Source organism: Lontra canadensis, unplaced genomic scaffold (assembly GCF_010015895.1).
Source record: "Lontra canadensis isolate GAN:19392208 unplaced genomic scaffold, GSC_riverotter_1.0 scaffold17, whole genome shotgun sequence".
NCBI classification, from domain to species: domain Eukaryota; kingdom Metazoa; phylum Chordata; class Mammalia; order Carnivora; family Mustelidae; genus Lontra; species Lontra canadensis.
The window spans coordinates 20947797-20966107 of record NW_022631011.1 but is presented as its reverse complement, the minus strand read 5'-3'; the positions used below and the strand labels follow the sequence as shown (position 1 = coordinate 20966107).

The 18311-nt window shown below is 40.8% G+C and overlaps 1 protein-coding gene across 1 annotated transcript in view; it reads left to right on the top strand.

The window, feature by feature from the left end:
- The window catches only part of TTC39C (tetratricopeptide repeat domain 39C), a 106059-nt gene extending 92345 nt beyond the window's left edge, over positions 1 to 13714 (top strand). Inside the window, exons 9-14 of the mRNA XM_032859749.1 lie at positions 3235 to 3344; positions 4380 to 4503; positions 9346 to 9443; positions 10491 to 10595; positions 11893 to 11931; positions 12943 to 13714. Coding sequence (XP_032715640.1) covers positions 3235 to 3344; positions 4380 to 4503; positions 9346 to 9443; positions 10491 to 10595; positions 11893 to 11931; positions 12943 to 13032 — 566 coding nt within the window. The 3' untranslated portion in view covers positions 13033 to 13714. The remainder of the gene's footprint in view (positions 1 to 3234; positions 3345 to 4379; positions 4504 to 9345; positions 9444 to 10490; positions 10596 to 11892; positions 11932 to 12942) is intronic.
- The last annotated feature ends 4597 nt before the right edge of the window (positions 13715 to 18311 follow it).

Here is an 18311-nt window from a genome sequence, read left to right as displayed (position 1 = left end):
CTGCTTTTGCAAAGGGGTTTTACGCAGATGGTAAGTTGTGTCAGGAGTTCCCAGGAAAGGGGCAGATCACTTCTATCCTGCAAGCTGCCATTGGAGTTGGCCCTGAAGGACAGGTACCTATCGACAGGCTGAGCTAGAGAGGAGGGGCACTTGGACCAGAAACGCTGCCACCAGGGGCTTTGTTTTTGGTATAGTTCAGTTGTAAAACATACATAGCATAGAATCTACCATTTTACCAATGTTGAAGCATTCAGTTCAGTGGCATTACGTACAGCAACCTTGTTACGCAGTCTGTCTCTTATTTAAATTCTGTGACACTGTAGAAATGTTATGAATGATCCGAGGAGCACCTCAGGCATAGCTAAAACAGACATTACTCTTTTTCAGTGGCTTACTGTGGGTTAGGCTTAGGCAAGTCTTTTAACTATCTTGGAACTTTACATCCTCTGATCTGTAGCCTGATAGGTTTGGCAAAACAATCATTGCATTTCCTTCTGGTTTTGAAATGCTGCGAGAGAGGAGCAAGATGGTGGAGGAGTAGGAGACCTAAATTTCATCTGGTCCCAGGAATTCAGCTAGATATTATCAAACCATTCTGAACACCTATAGACTCAACAGGAGATTGAAGAAAACAATAGCAGCAATTCTATGAACAGAAAAGCAACCACTTCTGGAAGGTCTCTTCTGATTTGTTTGGTGTATATTTTGGGGGGCGGTCATTGTTACCCTTTTAGCATTTTGTTCTCTCATTCATCTCTTCTTTGGACAAAATGACAAAACAGAAAAACTCACCTCAAAAAAAAAAAAAAAATTAAGAGACAGTACCTACTGCCAGGGACCTAATCAATATAGACATTAGTAAGATGTCAGAATTAGAGTTCAGAATGATGATTGTAAAAATACTAGCTGGGCTTGAAAGAAGCATAGAAGATACTGGAAAGTTGTTTCTGGAGAAATAAATATAACCAAGTGGAAATAAAAAAGGCTGTTAATGAGGTATAATAAAAAATGGAGGCTCTAACTGCTAGGACAAATGAGGCAGAAGAAAGAATTAGTGATCTAGAAGACCAAATGATGGAGAATAAAGAAGCTGGAAAAAAAGACATAAGCAACTACTGGATCATGAGTGGAGAATTCAAGAGATAAGTGATATCATAAGACAAAACAGTGTTAGAATCATTGGGATCCAAGAAAAAGGAAGAGAGAAAGAAGTGTAGAAGGTATATTGGAACAAATTATTGAGGAGAACTTCCCTAATCTGGGGAAGGAAACAGGCATCAAAATCCAGGAGACACAGAGAACCCCCCTCAAATAAAAATAGATCCACACCCCATCATCTAATAGTAGAACTTAAAGTCTCAGAGACAAAGAGAAAATCCTTAAAGCAGTTCAGGACAAGAGGTCTGTAACCTATAACAGGAGACATATTAGATTGGCAGCAGACTTACCCACAGAGACCTGGCAGTCCAGAAAGAGCTGGCATGATATATTCAGAGCACTAAACAAAAAAAATATGCAGCCAAGAATACTATATCCAGCTAGGCGGTCACTGGAAATAGAAGGAGAGATAAAAAGCTTCTAGGACAAACAAAAAATAAAAGAATTTACGAACACAAACGAGCCCTATAGGAAATATTGAAAGGGGTCCTCTAAGCAAAGAGAGAGCCTAAAATTAACATAGACCAGAAAGGAACAGAGACAATATACAGTAACAGTCATCTTACAAGCAATACAGTGCCACTAAATTCATATCTTTCAATAGTTACCCTGAACATAAATGGGCTAAAGGCCCCAATCAAAAGACACAGTGTATTAGAATGGAAAAACAAAACAAAACCCATCAAATGCTGTCTTCAAGAGACTCTTTTTAGACCCAAAGACACCTCCAGATTTAAAGTGGGTGGAGGGGAACCAAACATTGAGCCTAATCCCTTCTACTCCCAGTAGAAAATCTTCTGCCTCTCCCATCACCTTGATGCCCACAGCCTTCTGTGAGTCTTGGTGCTTTTGCTGGTTTGGCCTGGCCAAAAGCTGTCCATTCTCTGACATGCGATGGCCCTGTGCTCTGCTTGGCCAAGCCCCAAACTGTGAGTAGAGGACCACCTACTTTTAGGAGCACTCAAATAGAGGAGGAGAAACCAGGTCCTCTAGCTGGGGATTGAAAAACAACATGTGCCAAAGACAACATCTAAGAGAAAATTGAAAACGGATTCAGTGCTATTGGAATTGAGAAGCTGGTAAAGTTTCACCTTCAAAGATGAAGGAAGGAGGGCGCCTGGGTGGCTCAGTGGGTTAAGCCGCTGCCTTCGGCTCGGGTCATGATCTCAGGGTCCTGGGATCGAGTCCCGCATCGGGCTCTCTGCTCAACAGGGAGCCTGCTTCCCTTCCTCTCTCTCTGCCTGCCTCTCTGCCTGCTTGTGATCTCTGTCAAATAAATAAATAAAATCTTTAAAAAAAAAAAAAAGATGAAGGAAGGAAATATGATTAAGTCTTTGCCTGGGAATTGGGATGGGGTAAAAATTGTGTACAGACTATCAGTCTTATCCTCCTCCAAGGCTCAGCCTGACTCCTAGCTCCTCAAAAGTTTTCCTGATCACTCCAAAGAGAAATGATCCCTTCTCTTCCTGAACTTTTCCCAAAGCTCTTCTCACCATATACATTGTAACTTTGGGACTATGTGTGGGTCTTATTTCTCCAGCTGAAATTTACATCTCTTTCTGGGTTAAGCATGTTTTTCTTCTTTACGTTCTTGCTGGTGGCTTGTAGGTGGTAGGTAGCCAATGAACACGTGTAAGACTAATTTCATGACTTTCTTTCCAGGCATAGGGGTAGCCTCCTTCCATCAGGAAGCTTCATGATCCTCTTACTGTTCTTTCTTCCTTAAATTCTCTTTTATTCCACTTTCTGAGCATGTGGGCTCTAGCTAGACTGTATACTGTGACAATAGCTGGGAATTATATCTCATCCGAGACTAGCACCCGACAAGAGGACTAAGACTGGTCTTCCTTTATGTCCCCACAAAGCTCTGGGAACCCAGTTAGGTGGGAAATAGTTGTTGAATCAATGGCGTGACAGTCAACAGGATGGCGTAGGCCTTTGTGTAACAGTCTTTAAAAATATGTGCTCCCATTTTTGCTTTGGTAACATTTTCCAAGTACCATCAACCTCGGTGTCTTTCCATGCTATCTCTCCCCACCCCCGATACTTAAGGAGTGCAACATTGGTTTCTTACAGTTTGTCAGGGAGCCACTGGTGACGTGGATGGGGCACAGATAGTCTTCAGAGAAGTTCAGAAACTCTTCAAAAGGAAAAACAACCAGATTGAACAGTTCTCAGTGAAAAAGGTATGTTGGAGTCTCTGGGTCCAGTGTGGTGTTTACAATGAGCATCCGTAACTGATACCACCTCAGACGAGTTTGAGGAAATCCTAATCCCAGCCGGCGACTGACTGGCCATGTAGAATGGGCTTCACCACCGGGGAGAAAATATACTCCCGTGGTCCCACTTCTTCTCTGAGTGGAAAGTGCTTGCTTTGCTGCGTATAATTAAAGGAGTTATTTGTTTGAGTGGGTAGATGTGTTACAGACCATGCAGAGCTAATGGGCCTATCTGGAGAAGGAAAGCATCGTCTAAAGAGTTAAGTGATTTAGAAGAATAGAAATGGGCAGAATCTAGGCAAGAGATCTAGACTATTGGTTGTCAACCTAGTGAGCACATCACATTTTGACCTAATAAACAACAGAAGTATACTTCAGATTTACCAGCAGAAAGGGCCCAGCACTGTAGGGATAAAGTTCCTAATTTATTCGGTCTACACCTTTAAAGAATCAAAGTTAGCCGAATTACTGTAGGTTACATGACAACTGGTCATATCCTGAATTTTGCATGATTTTAGTTTGTTTCTAACGAATGAACATTAATGACTTAGTCTGAACACAAACTAGATTGTAATGTGGAATGCCCCCAAGACTACTGGGACTAAGGAGAAAATTAAAAAGTCAGTAAAACCATAACTAAAAGGCATCGAGTGTTACATTTTCCATGTAAACCTGTCCATTATTGTCACTCAGCTTTTACAAATGCCTTTGATTTAAGCTGAAATGAATCTAGTTTGCTCCCCACATTTTCTGAGTGCACCCCGGATCCTGATAGTGGATTGAGTTGAAGAATGACTGAAAGGCAGATCTACCAATCCATTAAAAATTAGAAAGCAAACAAATTTTTGAGAGAGAGAGAGAGAGACGTTCTCATTTTTAGCTTTGTTGGAGGAGGTTGTTCATGTCAAACACGAACCATGCATTTTTGGCTATCTCCAGAGTATATGTTTTTATTTGAATTTGTTGGCACAAACTCAGCCCGATCCTTCTAACCGCTTGCAGGCAGAGAGATTTCGGAAGCAGGCTCCGACCAAAGCGCTGTGCGTGCTGGCCTCCATCGAAGTGTTGTACCTGTGGAAAGCACTTCCCAACTGCTCCCTCCCCAACCTGCAGAGGATGAGTCAAGGTAAAAACAAAGCGACGTACCTGGTTCCTTCAGTGTCTCATTAATGTTACCTGATTCAGGGAGTACAGATCTGTCTTTCTTGGAGGGATGGTGTAGTGATGAAGGACGGTCAGTGGCTTAGGTGATAGGCGTGGGCAGCGCAGGAGCGTGCGGACACGTTTGCATTGTTAGCAGCGTGTGGGGAGGCACAGACTCCAGGCGTCGCTGATTCTGTGGCCCTGGGGGTTGCTGAAAGCATACATTTTTTTTCCCCAACAATAGCCCTTTGTTTCATATAGGTTTGATTCACATGTATTAACATGCACAGATACTGAGTGTAAGGTTCATTGAGTTTTGGCAGATATGTACATGCTGTCCTCCCACCAGCACCACGGTGAAGATCCAGACCGTTTCCACCAGCCTTGTAATTTCCCCTAGGCACTTTCTTGGGTGCCCCTCCCCCTTGAAGGCAGCTACAGTTCTGACTTGTCCCTCCACAGATTAGTTTTGCCCATCCTTGAACTTCATGTAAGTTCAGACCGTGTGTACTTTTTATTGCTTGGCTTCCGTTGTCCAGCGTAGGCTCCGTGGGAGTGATGTGTGTTGCCGCCGGTGTCCATGGTCCATGCCTTTGACTCTCTGAGTGGCCCTCCGTCCTCTGGCTCCATCTGTACCACTGTGTGTTTACTCTTTCTCCGAGTAATGAACATTTGATTTGTTTCTGGGTTTTGAGCTATCCTGAGCAAAGCTGCTACACTAAGTAGACAACATAAGTGTACTTGTCTTTTCTGCAGACATCCCATGCTCATTTCTCTGGAGTAAATACCTAGGAATGTAACTAGAAGCCTAGATTTTTTCATTCATGTATTTAAAAAAAAAAAAAAAATAGGACCAGGGCACTCGGGTGTCTCAGTTGGTTAAGTGTCTGACTTCGGCTCAGGTCATGATTGCTGTCTGGGTCCTGGTATCGAGCCCTGTGTTAGGCTCTGCCCTCAGCTGGGAGTCTCCTTCTCCCTGTACGCCCCCACCCCATGCTCTCTCTCTCTCTGTTTCTCTCCCAAATAAATAAAATCTGGAAAAAAAAAAAAAGAAAAAGAAAAAACCATAGGACTGTAGGTTATGGTAGTGTCTTCATAAAGTCATTTTTATTATAGCAGTTAGGAAAAGTTCACAGGAAGAATAAACTATGTCTTTAAATAAAATAAAGCTTTATTGGTGATTAAAGAAATATCATAGTATTTTTTAAAAACTTAATGGCAGACATTGGATGCTCTCTAACTTGGCAAATTGTTTAGTTTGCTCTATCCTGCTTTCTGTGTAAGTAGGAAAGACAATATCATCAGAGCCATTTTATGCATGAAGAGACTAGCGCTCAGAAGAGCTCAGTGACATGGCCAGCTCCCATCTGGACAGGTGTCCCTCCCTGCCCCTGGTCTGAGGACAGCTCAGTGAGTAGCTTTCCTACAGCTTCATCTCCTGGGAGCATGGTGAGGTTTACGTCCCGTAGCTAGAAGCACGATTGCACCGTGAGACTGTTACATCAAAATAACGCATACATCCAGAAGGATGGTTTTATAGAAATGTATCCTTATTCACACTCATGCTGCCCTTTTTCAAAAGAGGCTTAATACTGATATTTGGACTTACTCAAAACTGGTTTGTTAGTCATTGAAGGAAATTTGTCAGATTTCTGTATAATCACACTTTTGGATCAAATATAGAATTATCCATTGTATCACATGCTTTTATCATCAGACTTCCTTGCAGGCACCTTTTGCTTATTTCCAAAAAAAAAAAAAAAGTCCCCCCTCAAAAGTAAAAAAGCTTTTGTCAGTGTTGATATTCCAGAGATCAAAGCAATACAACTCCAAAATAAGTTGTGTGCAGAGGCCCTGTAATTAGAGTGTGTAGCCCTCCCAAGGGGGATTGGTTGAAAGAAAATTTTCTTGGGTGAATAAGTTCTGCTATGTCCATTGCAAAAGGATATGCATAATTTTAAACCCATCCCTAGTTGTTGACGCAAGTCTAGAATATCTACGAATGTCTAATTCAAAGGAACAATACAGAATTTTAATTCTTCTTTGTAACGCATAAATACAAGATCCTGTAGAGAGAATTCAGACACAAATGCAAATATAAAATAGGCTGTAATCAGCAGGCACAAGAACGATTATCACTTAATGTGACGAATTGTTCTCGGGACCCCTTTCCAGGTATCAAAATAAATAGCAAAGATGTGGTTATGGGGAAAGGGAGGCTCTTGAGTAAATGCGATTTAATTCTTTAACATCTTTGTTAAAGATTAGTGCAGTTTTAAGATCGATTAATTAGCTTCTGTCATTCCCCAGTGTTAAGCAGTAATGATCCAAATCTCTTCAGCTGTGTAGAGTACAGAGCAGATCTTTTTTTTTTTTTTTTATTTTTTTTTAAAGATTTTATTTATTTATCTGAGAGAGAGGCAGTGAGAGAGAGCATGAGCGAGGAGAAGGTCAGAGGGAGAAGCGGACTCCCCGTGGAGCTGGGAGCCCGATGCGGGACTCGATCCCGGGACTCCGGGATCATGACCTGAGCCGAAGGCAGTCGTCCAACCAACTGAGCCACCCAGGCGTCCCCAGAGCAGATCTTTATAGAGAAATAGTGAGTTTCAGAAAAAACTGGTAGTCTGTGATTAATTAAATGCTCCTCCCCAGCTTTGTGCCTTCAGCTTCTCCCAAGTCTCTGTTTGCAGCTCCCTCCCCACAGTACATGTGCTTGGACTTTTACATCCTTGTCTTGTGGTTTCACACATAGCCCTTCCCCCACCCACCCTCCCTTATGCACTGCATTCTTCCTTTGCATTGTAAAGATGTTTCTGTATGTCCTCAGCACAGAACTCAGAGTGATCCTATTAAACAAAGTCCCAGTCATTATGCAGCTCAGAATCCTCTGTGGTTTCATCTTATTTAAGGTAAATGTCCAAGTCCATTCAGTAAATGTCCAAGGCCTCCAGTGTTCTGTGATCTGTCCGCCAGCTGCCCCTCTTCCCCCACCCTGTTGCCTCTCACTGCCCTCCCCCCTTGTTACCGGGCTCTAGTCATACTTCTTAGTGTTCTTGAACACACCAGGCACATGCCGACCCCGGTGCCTTTGCACTTTCTCTTCTTTCTACCTGCAAATGTTCTTCTAAATATCCACATGGCTCCTTCACTCATTTCCTTCAGGTCTTTAGTCAAATATTACCTTTACATTGAGGCTTAAATTGGTACCTTTCTGACACACATGCATACCTCCATCCCCCTTCCTGACTTAATTTTTTACCTTAGCACTGACACTTCTTTAACATATGTTTTGTTTGTTTGTTTGTTTTACCAGTTTGTCCTTTGTATCATCTAGCTTTTCCACGAAATGTTAGTTTTTTAAGGCAGGAATTGCTTCTAGTTTGTCACTGCTGTATTCTAAGCATCTAGAACTGCCTAGCACATAGTAGATTTTCAGTAAATATTGAATGAGCCCATGACTTGTGTTCCCGTTTCCTTGACACTGTTGCCTTAAAATCTTTTTTTAAAGTTTTGTTTAGAGGGGGTTGGGGCAGAGGGAGAGAGAATCTTAAGTGGGTTCTGTGCTGAGTGCAGAGCCAGACATGGGGCTCCATCCCTTGAGCCTGAGATCGTGACCTGAGCTGAAACCAAGAGTCGGACGCTTAACTAACTGCACCATCCAGGAGCCGCCAAGGACTTTTTTTTATGTGGAGGTATTCCCAGCCTAGCTTTTTGAGACAACTCCTACTTCTGTAGGTTCAGAGTCTGTTGTTCACAGTTACCTTGTTGCTACTCTGCCAAACTCTTTCAATTACTTTGTTCTGGAACTTTTGTGTGTATATAAATGTACATGCATCTATACACACACATACATATGATTGTGCGGATACATATATGTACATATGTATGTGTATGTGTCTATAAAACCTTACCAAATCTCAGGGTCTCTGGTGGTCCGTAGAAACAACTACTTCCTTTCCTGCTCTGTTGGCTCCACTGTGTTTCTCACGTCCTTGGAAAACTCTCTGAACCTCCTCCCCCATGTGTGCATGTCCTGCCCAGGAGTTGGCAAGCTTCTTGAAGTGGGGGATCACATCTGAGCCCCCCTCTGTGGCCAGTGCAGGGCATCAGTACAGACATTCAGAGGTGCCCACTGTATGGCTTAGGACATTAATATGGAGGTGTTTTGAAGTATTTTTTAGAGTAGTTTTAGGTTCAGAGCAAAACTTAGCAGAAAAATGCAGAGTTTCCATCTGTCACACCCCTCCCTGCCCGCTGTGCTCAGTCTCCCCGGCCGCCAGCATCCCCCACCTGGTCGCTGGATCGGTTACAGCGGGTGAGCCAACACTGACGTGTCATTAGGTGTAGTTTTCCATTGGGGCCATTCTTTGTTTGGTACATTCCATGTGATTTGACACATGTGTAATGACATGTATCCACTCTTATAGGTAGTATCAAACCAAATAGTTTCACTGTCCTCCATCTGTTCCTCCCCACCCCCACCCAGACCTCTGATCTTTTGTATTGCCTCCGTAATTTTGCCTTTTCCAGAATGTCGTATAGTTGGAATCACATAGTACGTAACCTTTCCAGATTGGTTTCTTGTTCTTAGTAACAATAGGAGGTAATGTCGAATCTTCCTGTTGCTGTGACGTTTGATATCTTTGCTTTCCTTTGAATAAGGTTATTCACAACCAGATGAGGAACAGGAGCCTTCTGAGCGCCAGTGGGCGGGATCATGAACTATGACGTAGTCACTGAACAATGAAACACTTAACTCTTGGTGGTATTTAAGCGATTAAGAGACCGTATATGCTTCTTCTTGCTGTTTTCACTTCTCTTTAAGCTTGCCACGCGGTGGATGATTCATCTGTCGTCGGATTAAAGTATTTGCTTCTTGGTGCCATACACAAATGTCTAGGAAACTCAGAAGATGCTGTTCAGGTAAACCATTCATGCTGCTGTCGTGTAGGAAAAAGCAAAATGAGAAATGTATTCAGCAGAACCGACCTCCCACTGCAGCCAGAGCTTTATCCACCACACTGATTCAGGTCATTGCAGATGCCAGAAGATCACGGTACATCCTAGTTCTTCATGTAACTCCAGATTCTTAGAATACTTCTTTACAGACAGGCTTCTTTTCTGCCACTAGCTTCCTGTTAAGATGACAGCCTCATAGGAGAAGGAAATGAGGATGCAGACAGTTTTAAAGGGACAGAATGAAGCTTCACAGTTAGGAAATACAAAAATGATCAGGTGTGCCCCCGTGTTTACCTTTCTTGTCTCTGCAACAGCAGATGATGGACGCAGCCCTGGAGGTGAGGTCTGGAAACGTGCTCATTCTTTGGGGTACACGGTATATGGAAAAGAGCGATTCATTATTTTCAAATATAGTTGGAAGGATTTTTCTGAAGTTTTTGTGTGGTTGGCTGTTTTGAAGTTTACCCCAGTGTTCTTTTGATTACCTTTTGAAAGAGTTTATGTGCAGTAGTAGAGGCCTTTGACTTTTAAATCCTAGGGAGTTGATGCCCTTGTATTAAATTTTTAAATTTTACTCTGTGGGGTCATCATAGTTATTATACGGCTCTGAATGGCCTGTTTTGGATCACATGCTTAGGTATCAGCAAGACACATACTAAGGGATGGTTCTTGGCTTGTGGGCTTTCTGTTTTCAGTACTAAAATGATAGGTTCAGACTTGGAGATGCAGATAAAAATGTTTTTGCAGCACCGTCAACAGAGGCTAGTGTATCAGCTGGAAAAACAAGCACAAATAGGGCTGATTGCTGGGTGGCAGAGCTTTGGAGGTGTAAGCGAGGAGGGGACTTCTGAGAGATGGATGAGGAAGGATGCAAAGAAATAAGGATGCAAAGAAAAAAGAAAATCTGGTCTAGAGTACAGAAATAAGAGAAATCCCCCTTTCTGCCTCCTGAAGATGTGATGAAACTTTAGGGAAATGAGTTAATTCTGATACCACTTGTATTACTTTCAGTTCTTCCAGCGAGCTGTTAAAGATGAGTTGTGTCGTCAGAATAACTTATACGTTCAGCCATATGCCTGCTATGAACTTGGCTGTCTTCTGTTAGACAAACCAGAGGTAAGATCTTATGTAGTTGCTTAAGTGATGTTCCTCAGCGCCCCCAAAAATGTGCAACTGAGCAGGCACAAAGCATCCGTCCTTCATTTCAAGTCAATTGATTGAACATAGCAGGGTTGTTTTTGGTTTGGCTTTCCTTGATTTCATGTAGGATGAATCCAAGAAGCTACTAATCCTGTCTTACTGTGTTGAAGGAAGTAACTTTTTTTTGGAATTAGAAGTATAAATGTAACTTTTTAGAGCCAAACTCATTTGAGAGGAAAGTCATTGCCTTTTTTAGGATGGTATGACATGGTGTGGTGTGGCTTATACAGAAGAACTTCGAATTGCATTATGGTTCCAGTTCTCTGTTTAACTCAGTGTGGGATGCTGGTTAACCTCATACCTTCCTCCTAATAATTAAAACAGGATAAAAAATACCTGCCATGCAAGTTAATAGAGATTATGGTGAGATTAATGAGGATGATGTGATGATTGCTTCAAAATTTTTTGGAATATCCTATAAATTTATGTTGACATTTACTTTGCATATTTAAGTACAATGGGGCAGTTTTGTTAAAAAAGAAAAAAAGCTACTGGATTTGCTTGATACTTTCTTTTAGAAGTTCAGTTACATAATACTAGCTTTATAAAATTCTAATTTTTATTAAGTTCAATTCCACTTTCAAATATATGGACTTCATAAAAGTTGAGCTACATCAATAGAAACATGATTCTAGCCTAACCCTTAAACAGGTACCCTAGCTCACCAAAGATAGACTTTTGATTGGAAGTCTTTTTATTTGAAATTCTCATTTTACCAAAATAGAAAAAGGTGTTTGGTGACTTTTGGTAGAAAAACCTAACACTATATTCTTTATTTTAAGAAAATTTGTACTCTTAAGGTAGCCTTAAGATACATACTTAAAATATGACAAGGCTGGTCTGTTTCTTGAAAACTAAAGTTGATGCCTTCAAAAGGAGACCTAACTTACTGAGGCCAAGTAAACTTTTTAATTGTCAGTAAGCTTAAGTAAGCTTACTGTATAGCTTAAGTAAGATCTTAAGCTATAATAATTTTTCTAAGTTGTTCTCTCTTATAGAATAGTGAGGATTAGGCATAATTACTTAACAGTGCCTTGATGAGAATTTATAAGCATCATTAAAGAAAAATGGAGTCATTAAACTTGAATGAGCAGCTGACTCACCTCTGTGTCTACTGAGAATTGTTTTAATTAACCTGTCCTCTTATAGCATTTTCTGCTTGAGTATGTATCAGTGTAGCTATTAAGAGATAATGTTTTTCTTACATTCATAGACCGTAGCAAGAGGCAGAACTCTACTTCTTCAAGCAAAGGTAAAAATACTATACCTACTACCTCTTTCCAGGGCGCTTCTTGCCCTCTATTGTGTCGTCTTGAGTCTGAATTCAAGAAGCTTTGTTAGATGATTGTTCTGATGGATATTTCTGGAAAGTAAAAGTAATAACTAATTGATTCAGTGATCACTTGATTTTTTTTTCTTTTAAGATTTATTTATTCTTGGGCGCCTGGGTGGCTCAGTGGGTTAGTCCGCTGCCTTCGGCTCAGGTCATGATCTCAGGTTCCTGGGATCGAGTCCCGCATCGGGCTCTCTGCTCAGCAGGGAGCCTGCTTCCCTCTCTCTCTCTCTGCCTGCCTCTCCGTCTAGCCTAACCCTACTTGTGATCTCTCTCTGTCAAATAAATAAATAAAATCTTTAAAAAAAAAAAGATTTATTTATTCTGGAGAGAGAGTACAAGAGCATGGGAGAGAGAGTGGGAGGGAAGGGGCAGAAGGAGAGGAGGGAGAGAATTTAGAGCAGATTCCCTGTTGAATGTGAAGCTCAGAGCAGAACCTGATCTCACAACCCTGAGATCATGACCTGAGCCAAAACCAATAGTCAGATACCCAACCAACTGAGCCACCCAGGTGCCCCATGATCACTTGATTTTTAAGTGAAATTTACCAGTCTCCTAAAAAACTCATGAAATTGCCCATCCTGCTTTATAAACACACTTCTTGTTTGAGTGGGAAAATAGCTTTCATTTTCATAACTACAGGCTTGAGTGAAGAATTTCTAACAGCAACTTGATTGAGCATGATTTAAGACTACCGTTTCAGGGATAATATGAAGAAAAATTTCCAGAGACGGCATTAATGACATTCCCCTGGATGTTAAACATGATCCCAAAGTTTGAGGTTTTGTGGAATAACAAAGTCGACTGGATGGGAAGCCATTGGTAGGAGTTTTAGGGGTTTTACGTTGGGATGCACCAAGCCATGTGGTCTGCAGTATTTCAGAAAGCTTAGCTAAGAGAGTCCATAAACCTCTTTCTTTGGTCCTACAGGAGGATTTTTCTGGCTACGACTTTGAAAACAGATTGCATGTCCGCATCCATGCTGCTCTGGCCTCTCTGAGGGAATTGGTGCCTCAATGACGACACGGGGTTCCTGCTCTGTCCCTCCCCACCAGGTTCTGCACTTTAAAATAAAAGCAAGAGGACACAGCTCTTCCGAAGATCGGCTTTTCTTCTGAAAACCACCTGTGCCAGGGACACACTTTCCTAGTTAGGCTGACATATTCAAGATCTCCTCTTTTAAACATATAGCTAAGAAGTAATGATAATGATGATCCTAGTAATTATAACTAACCACCTGGGGAGAGGGCTAAGTGACCTTGTTCATACATTTTAGTTTTGTGATTTATTATTTTTAAAATAAAATCAAACTAAATATTCAACCTGTGATCTTCTAGGAATGCCTACCTTAAGCACACATCTGACTGGGTACGCTAGGAGGTACATGTAAAATTATCAACAGTATTATGACAGCGTTTATATTGTGTTTTGAAAAAAAAATAAATAAAAGTGCTTTCTAGTGTTTTACTTTATCCTCTAACCTGTGAGTAGCACAGCACAACACAGATATTCTTATCCCCATTGTCTAGACAATGAAACTCAGGCACAAAAAGGCGAATTGACTTGTCCCATTTGATGATTCCTGTTAGTAGTGGAATGATGACTAGAACGCGGATCTCCTGATCACAGATAGAATATTTTTGTTTAAAAAATGTTAATAACCCAGAATTTTGTTTCCTTATTAAAACACAAATGCTCTTCAGCTGACGTTGTGTCATCAAAAAATGCTTTTCTTCAGATTGTCTACAAAATGTTTCAGAGTAATGAACCCTTTTTTTTCCTTTGAAAGCCAACCAGGTAGGCCTAATAGATAGTTTTACAACCAAAAGTAGAACTATTTTGCTAGTGTATTAGAAAGCCTAGTCTATAGGCTAGATAAATAATACCTACATTTTAGGAGTTTCCTTTTTTTTTTGTGATAAATTGTCTAATTACCAACTTTTGGAAGTCTTTTAACAAATTTCTCAAAAAGGTTATTCTTGAGTGAATGTAGGGTTTTGGTTTTTTTTTGCCTCAGAATATTTGCTGCTGAAGGATTTGCTGGGCTGTCTGTTGCCAGGGTTTAATCATTTTCTCCTCAGCTCAGGTTATTCTGTATAAGGAGTCCAGAGTTAATTTTTAATCCTTCATCGCTAATTTTTTATTGTCATTTAATTTACCTCTTTGTCCAGTACTGCACACCTGTGGTTTGGAAGAGTCTAAATACCTCAGCCACTTAAGAATTTCTGCCATAGTTGTGTGACTAACATGGCTCAGGCTTAAGGTTAGACTTTTTAAAATTTATATTGAGTTACAGAGTATCATCTTGGGGTGTCATTTACATATCCTTTTAGCTGAAGCATGTTCTCCTGTGATCTTAATACTTTAATATTTCTTTTCCAAATAAAACATAGGAGGAGCAGCTAGAATGTTGACAGCTTTAATCTTCTTAATCTGGTTTTGAGGGAATGATAATTTCCTTGAAAGAATTAATTATTCCTCACTGACTTTGACTAAACTATATTCATGATTCCTTACTTCCAAAATGTTTATTCATATTGACTTTCTTTCTGGTGTGAATCCTGCATGGATTTTTGACACTAGCCAGAGAGAAAAGATTGCTATCTTACATTCAGTGAATGAGTCGATCCAGAAGCCATGTAGATGCTTTCTGAAGAGAAAAATTGGTGTTAAAAATATTGGATACCTAATTTCATCAAGGCTTAAGGGAAGAAGGTTATGAATTGGTAAAATATGGCTCTTGGCCATTTTGTTCTCTTAGGCTATAGCAGATGAGGCAAACTTCCCAGTTATGATTGTAGGGCATTCTGAATCAGGAAGTTCTTGGTTCAGTTCGTACTTAGTTGAATTTTCAGTTCAAATATTGTTTGAACTATTATTTACTGCTCAAAGATTACATAAAGCCCTGTACTTTAAAATAAAAAGTGATTCCTATCCTAATTGCTGTAAAAATGTGTTTGTATCTCTCCAGAAAGATTGCAGGATTTCAAATAACCAGTTCACTGAATAGACAACTTTACCATGTCCCTTTAATAGAGAGTAGGTTTGATTATAAACTGATCCTGCATTTGGTACAGGACAGCCCCTGTGGTTTATGGGTGTTAGCAGGGTGGTAGAGTATGGAGATGGGGTAGATGATGATTCTGAAGTCTCCAAAATAACCAAACCACAGTGCAGGCGTATGGTACCATTAGATTGACGGAAATCTGAGTACACTTTGGAGTTGAGTAATTCATGACCTGTTTCTGGCCTGCGTGCCATGAGTTATCCAACCAGTGAACTGTGATCTGCCTGGAAACTGAGCTTGGTATAAACTGCTCTTTACCCCTCGTGGATGAAGAAAATAATCCTATAACCCGAACGGTTTGCATCTGCGTGTGGTTTGTTGGCATCACGCACTCCTTCCCCATTCTTTTCCACAGATCTTCTAATTTATGAGTGTCAAATGTATTTTTGTATTAGATTTTGCCGATGGTGGAAGACATCTCAATGTATATTTATTACTCTGGACACATTTATGATCTGACGCACTTTGGAGGCATGGTCTAATAATGTATGTACCTTTGTGGTTAAAATATTTAAGATTTTTTAAAATTAGGTTAGGTGTCTTTTGATTTTAGCACACGATAGCTAAGTACATGACCAAGTGAAGAAGTATTTCAGATGTCACAGAAAAGTAGGAATTTATTGTTGCGTATAGTACAAGTCGATTATTTATGGAATTTGCACTTTTAAACTTCTGCCAACTAAAAGGACAGTGCCTATCTGATTTCTGAAATACACACACGTGTGTATTTCTTTGCTGTATAACTTTCTTAGTCGATTGCTTCCTTAAGCGAACGGTGGTGGCAAGTATACAAATATGGCTTTGCACCTATGAAGATACACATTCACCAGTCATGATGTATTGTTTGGTATTTCTTACATTCTTAAGAATCCTTTTGGTATATTTTGTAGAAAAAAAAATGGTTAAGCTCAGATCATCCTAAGACACCTAGTAGAGGAAGGAGACTTAGAAGCTAAGAGACTTAGAAGCTAGGAAAAGGACAGCAGGGGATGGGGTGGGTGCAGGAGAATGGAAAGTCAGTCCACAGAAGATGTGCCCCTTCTTCAGTGAAGTGTAAATCACCCAGTGCACATTGTACTTGGGTTTCTTGTGAAAACTAGTAAGGGGTTTGAGTTGTAGCTCCTAGTTGCCAGGGAATATTATAACCTGGGTGAGCTCACTTTCTCCAAACATAGGCCAGTGGTTTACAAATTCTAGTTTTATACATTAACCGTCTTTTGAGAATCTGATTCTGTAGGTGCTAGTTGAGGCTTAGGAAGGCATTTTTAGCAAGCTCCTAAAAATGATTCTAATTCAGGTGGCGTAAATTAGAGAAACACTGCCCTACGTTACCTTTCGTTAAGTGTTTTGTAAAGCTGAGAGGAGACCAACACAAACAATTCTATAACAAGGCTGTGTTCATACAGTATATTATGGGGCCACTGAGGAAATGCTTCTAACTAACTGGCTTTCTAAAGTAGGATATTCCTGAACTGAGTTTTATTTATTTTTTCAAGATTTTATTTATTCATTTGAGAGAGCACAAACAGGGGGAAAGGAAAGGAAGAAGACACCCTGCTGAGCTGGGAACCCAAGGTGGGGCTGGATCCCAGGAACTGGAAATTATGACCCGAGTTGAAGGCAGACGCTTAACCATCTGAGCCATGAGCCACCCAGGCTCCCTGCCAGCTGAGATTTAAAGAAGGATGTAGTCCGGTAAAAATGGACTAAATGAGATTTGAATTATGCAGAGGCCCCACCAAGAACCTTGAGCTTCTGTAAAGTAAGGGTGGGGAGCAGGGAGCAATGGAAAACAAAGTAGATTTGCATTTTGCCTTTAGATCCTTAGTGACAGGATGGGAAGACAAGATTGTAAAACCAGATGAAATCATTAGTTCTAGAAATCAAAGCAGCAAATGGTGGTTTGAAAATTTTTGGTTAAATGTTTTCACTGTAAAAATTTGCATTTTAGAGGGCTTGGACAAAACAGGTATTGAAGAACTGTGGAAAGAGTAAGGGCTTGACGTGAGTCTCAGATATTCTGTACAGTACCTAACACCTGTGTGTTAGGTACTGTACAGATGGCCTGTCAAGGTTCGGCTACATAAGCATAAATGTCTCTTAATTCCCGAAGACACCATAAATGGGGTTTGTACTTAGGGGGTTTTAGTAGGTCATTTTCTATCTTTGATGGTTAAATATATTGTGAACCATCAGAAATCATGACCGCTTCATTTAACTTTTCTCTACCAAAGTGGGGCTGGAGGGTAGTGATGGACAAAAAAAAAATGTACCATCTGCAGACCTGTCATCACACTCAAAGTCTAAAATTAGCTTTTCTCCTTTTAAAATATAATCTTCATGAGAAGAGGGAGCCTGCCACATAAGGGGCATTCAGTAATAATTATATGGATGAATTAATATCTGTAGGAAGTGCTCTTGCAGCATAGGTATAGACCAGAGCCTCAGCATTACCTCTTTTATTTTAAAGAGCTCTGGAAGCCTTAACTCTTTGAGTTTAAAAAAAAAAAAAAAGGTTTTATCTGATGGATGCCCTGAAGATATTATTTCATGGTTGATTTCCAGCAGTTCATGTTTTTTAAATATATGAAAATGGATTACAATGAAGCCTGTTTGGAATTTGGTCTTCATGGTTATGACGGAGGTTAAGGCTCGGTACAAACCTGGGAGCCAGAATGGTGAGTGAACAGGTTTTTGAAAGGACGCAGCCTTCCCTGTCCTTGGTCTGCACTGCCGCCGGCGGCTGCCAGGGCGGTTGTGGGAGGATGGGTTGTGCCTCAGGTATTGCAAGACCGTTATTAAGGGAAACTGGAATCTTAAGGGTTAATACCAAGTTCTCTCCACAGGGGATTGTCTCAAGAGGGATAGTACTGTGTTGCGGGAAATTATTCTTTCTCTTTACAGTAGTAACTATAAAGAGAACTTTATAGTAGTTATGTATAACGTGACAAATTAGTCTTCGGAAAGGTGACTGAGAAGAGTTAACAGGTGAGGTGGGGGAGTGGTGTGGAGGCGCGGTGGTGACGGCGAGAACTGCCGTAAATCTGTTTCTCTTTCCTTCTACAGCAGCTCTTTTTTTATATTGTGCGACCAAAAGAGAAGAGGCCGTCGCCTTGACCGACTCCTGGCCGTTTGAAAACGCCAGTTTCCCTACGCCCGTTCGTATTCTGTCAGAAAAGGCGAGGCGACTCCCCGGCTCTGCTCGCGGAGTTCCAGCCTTCGTTCCCTTCGG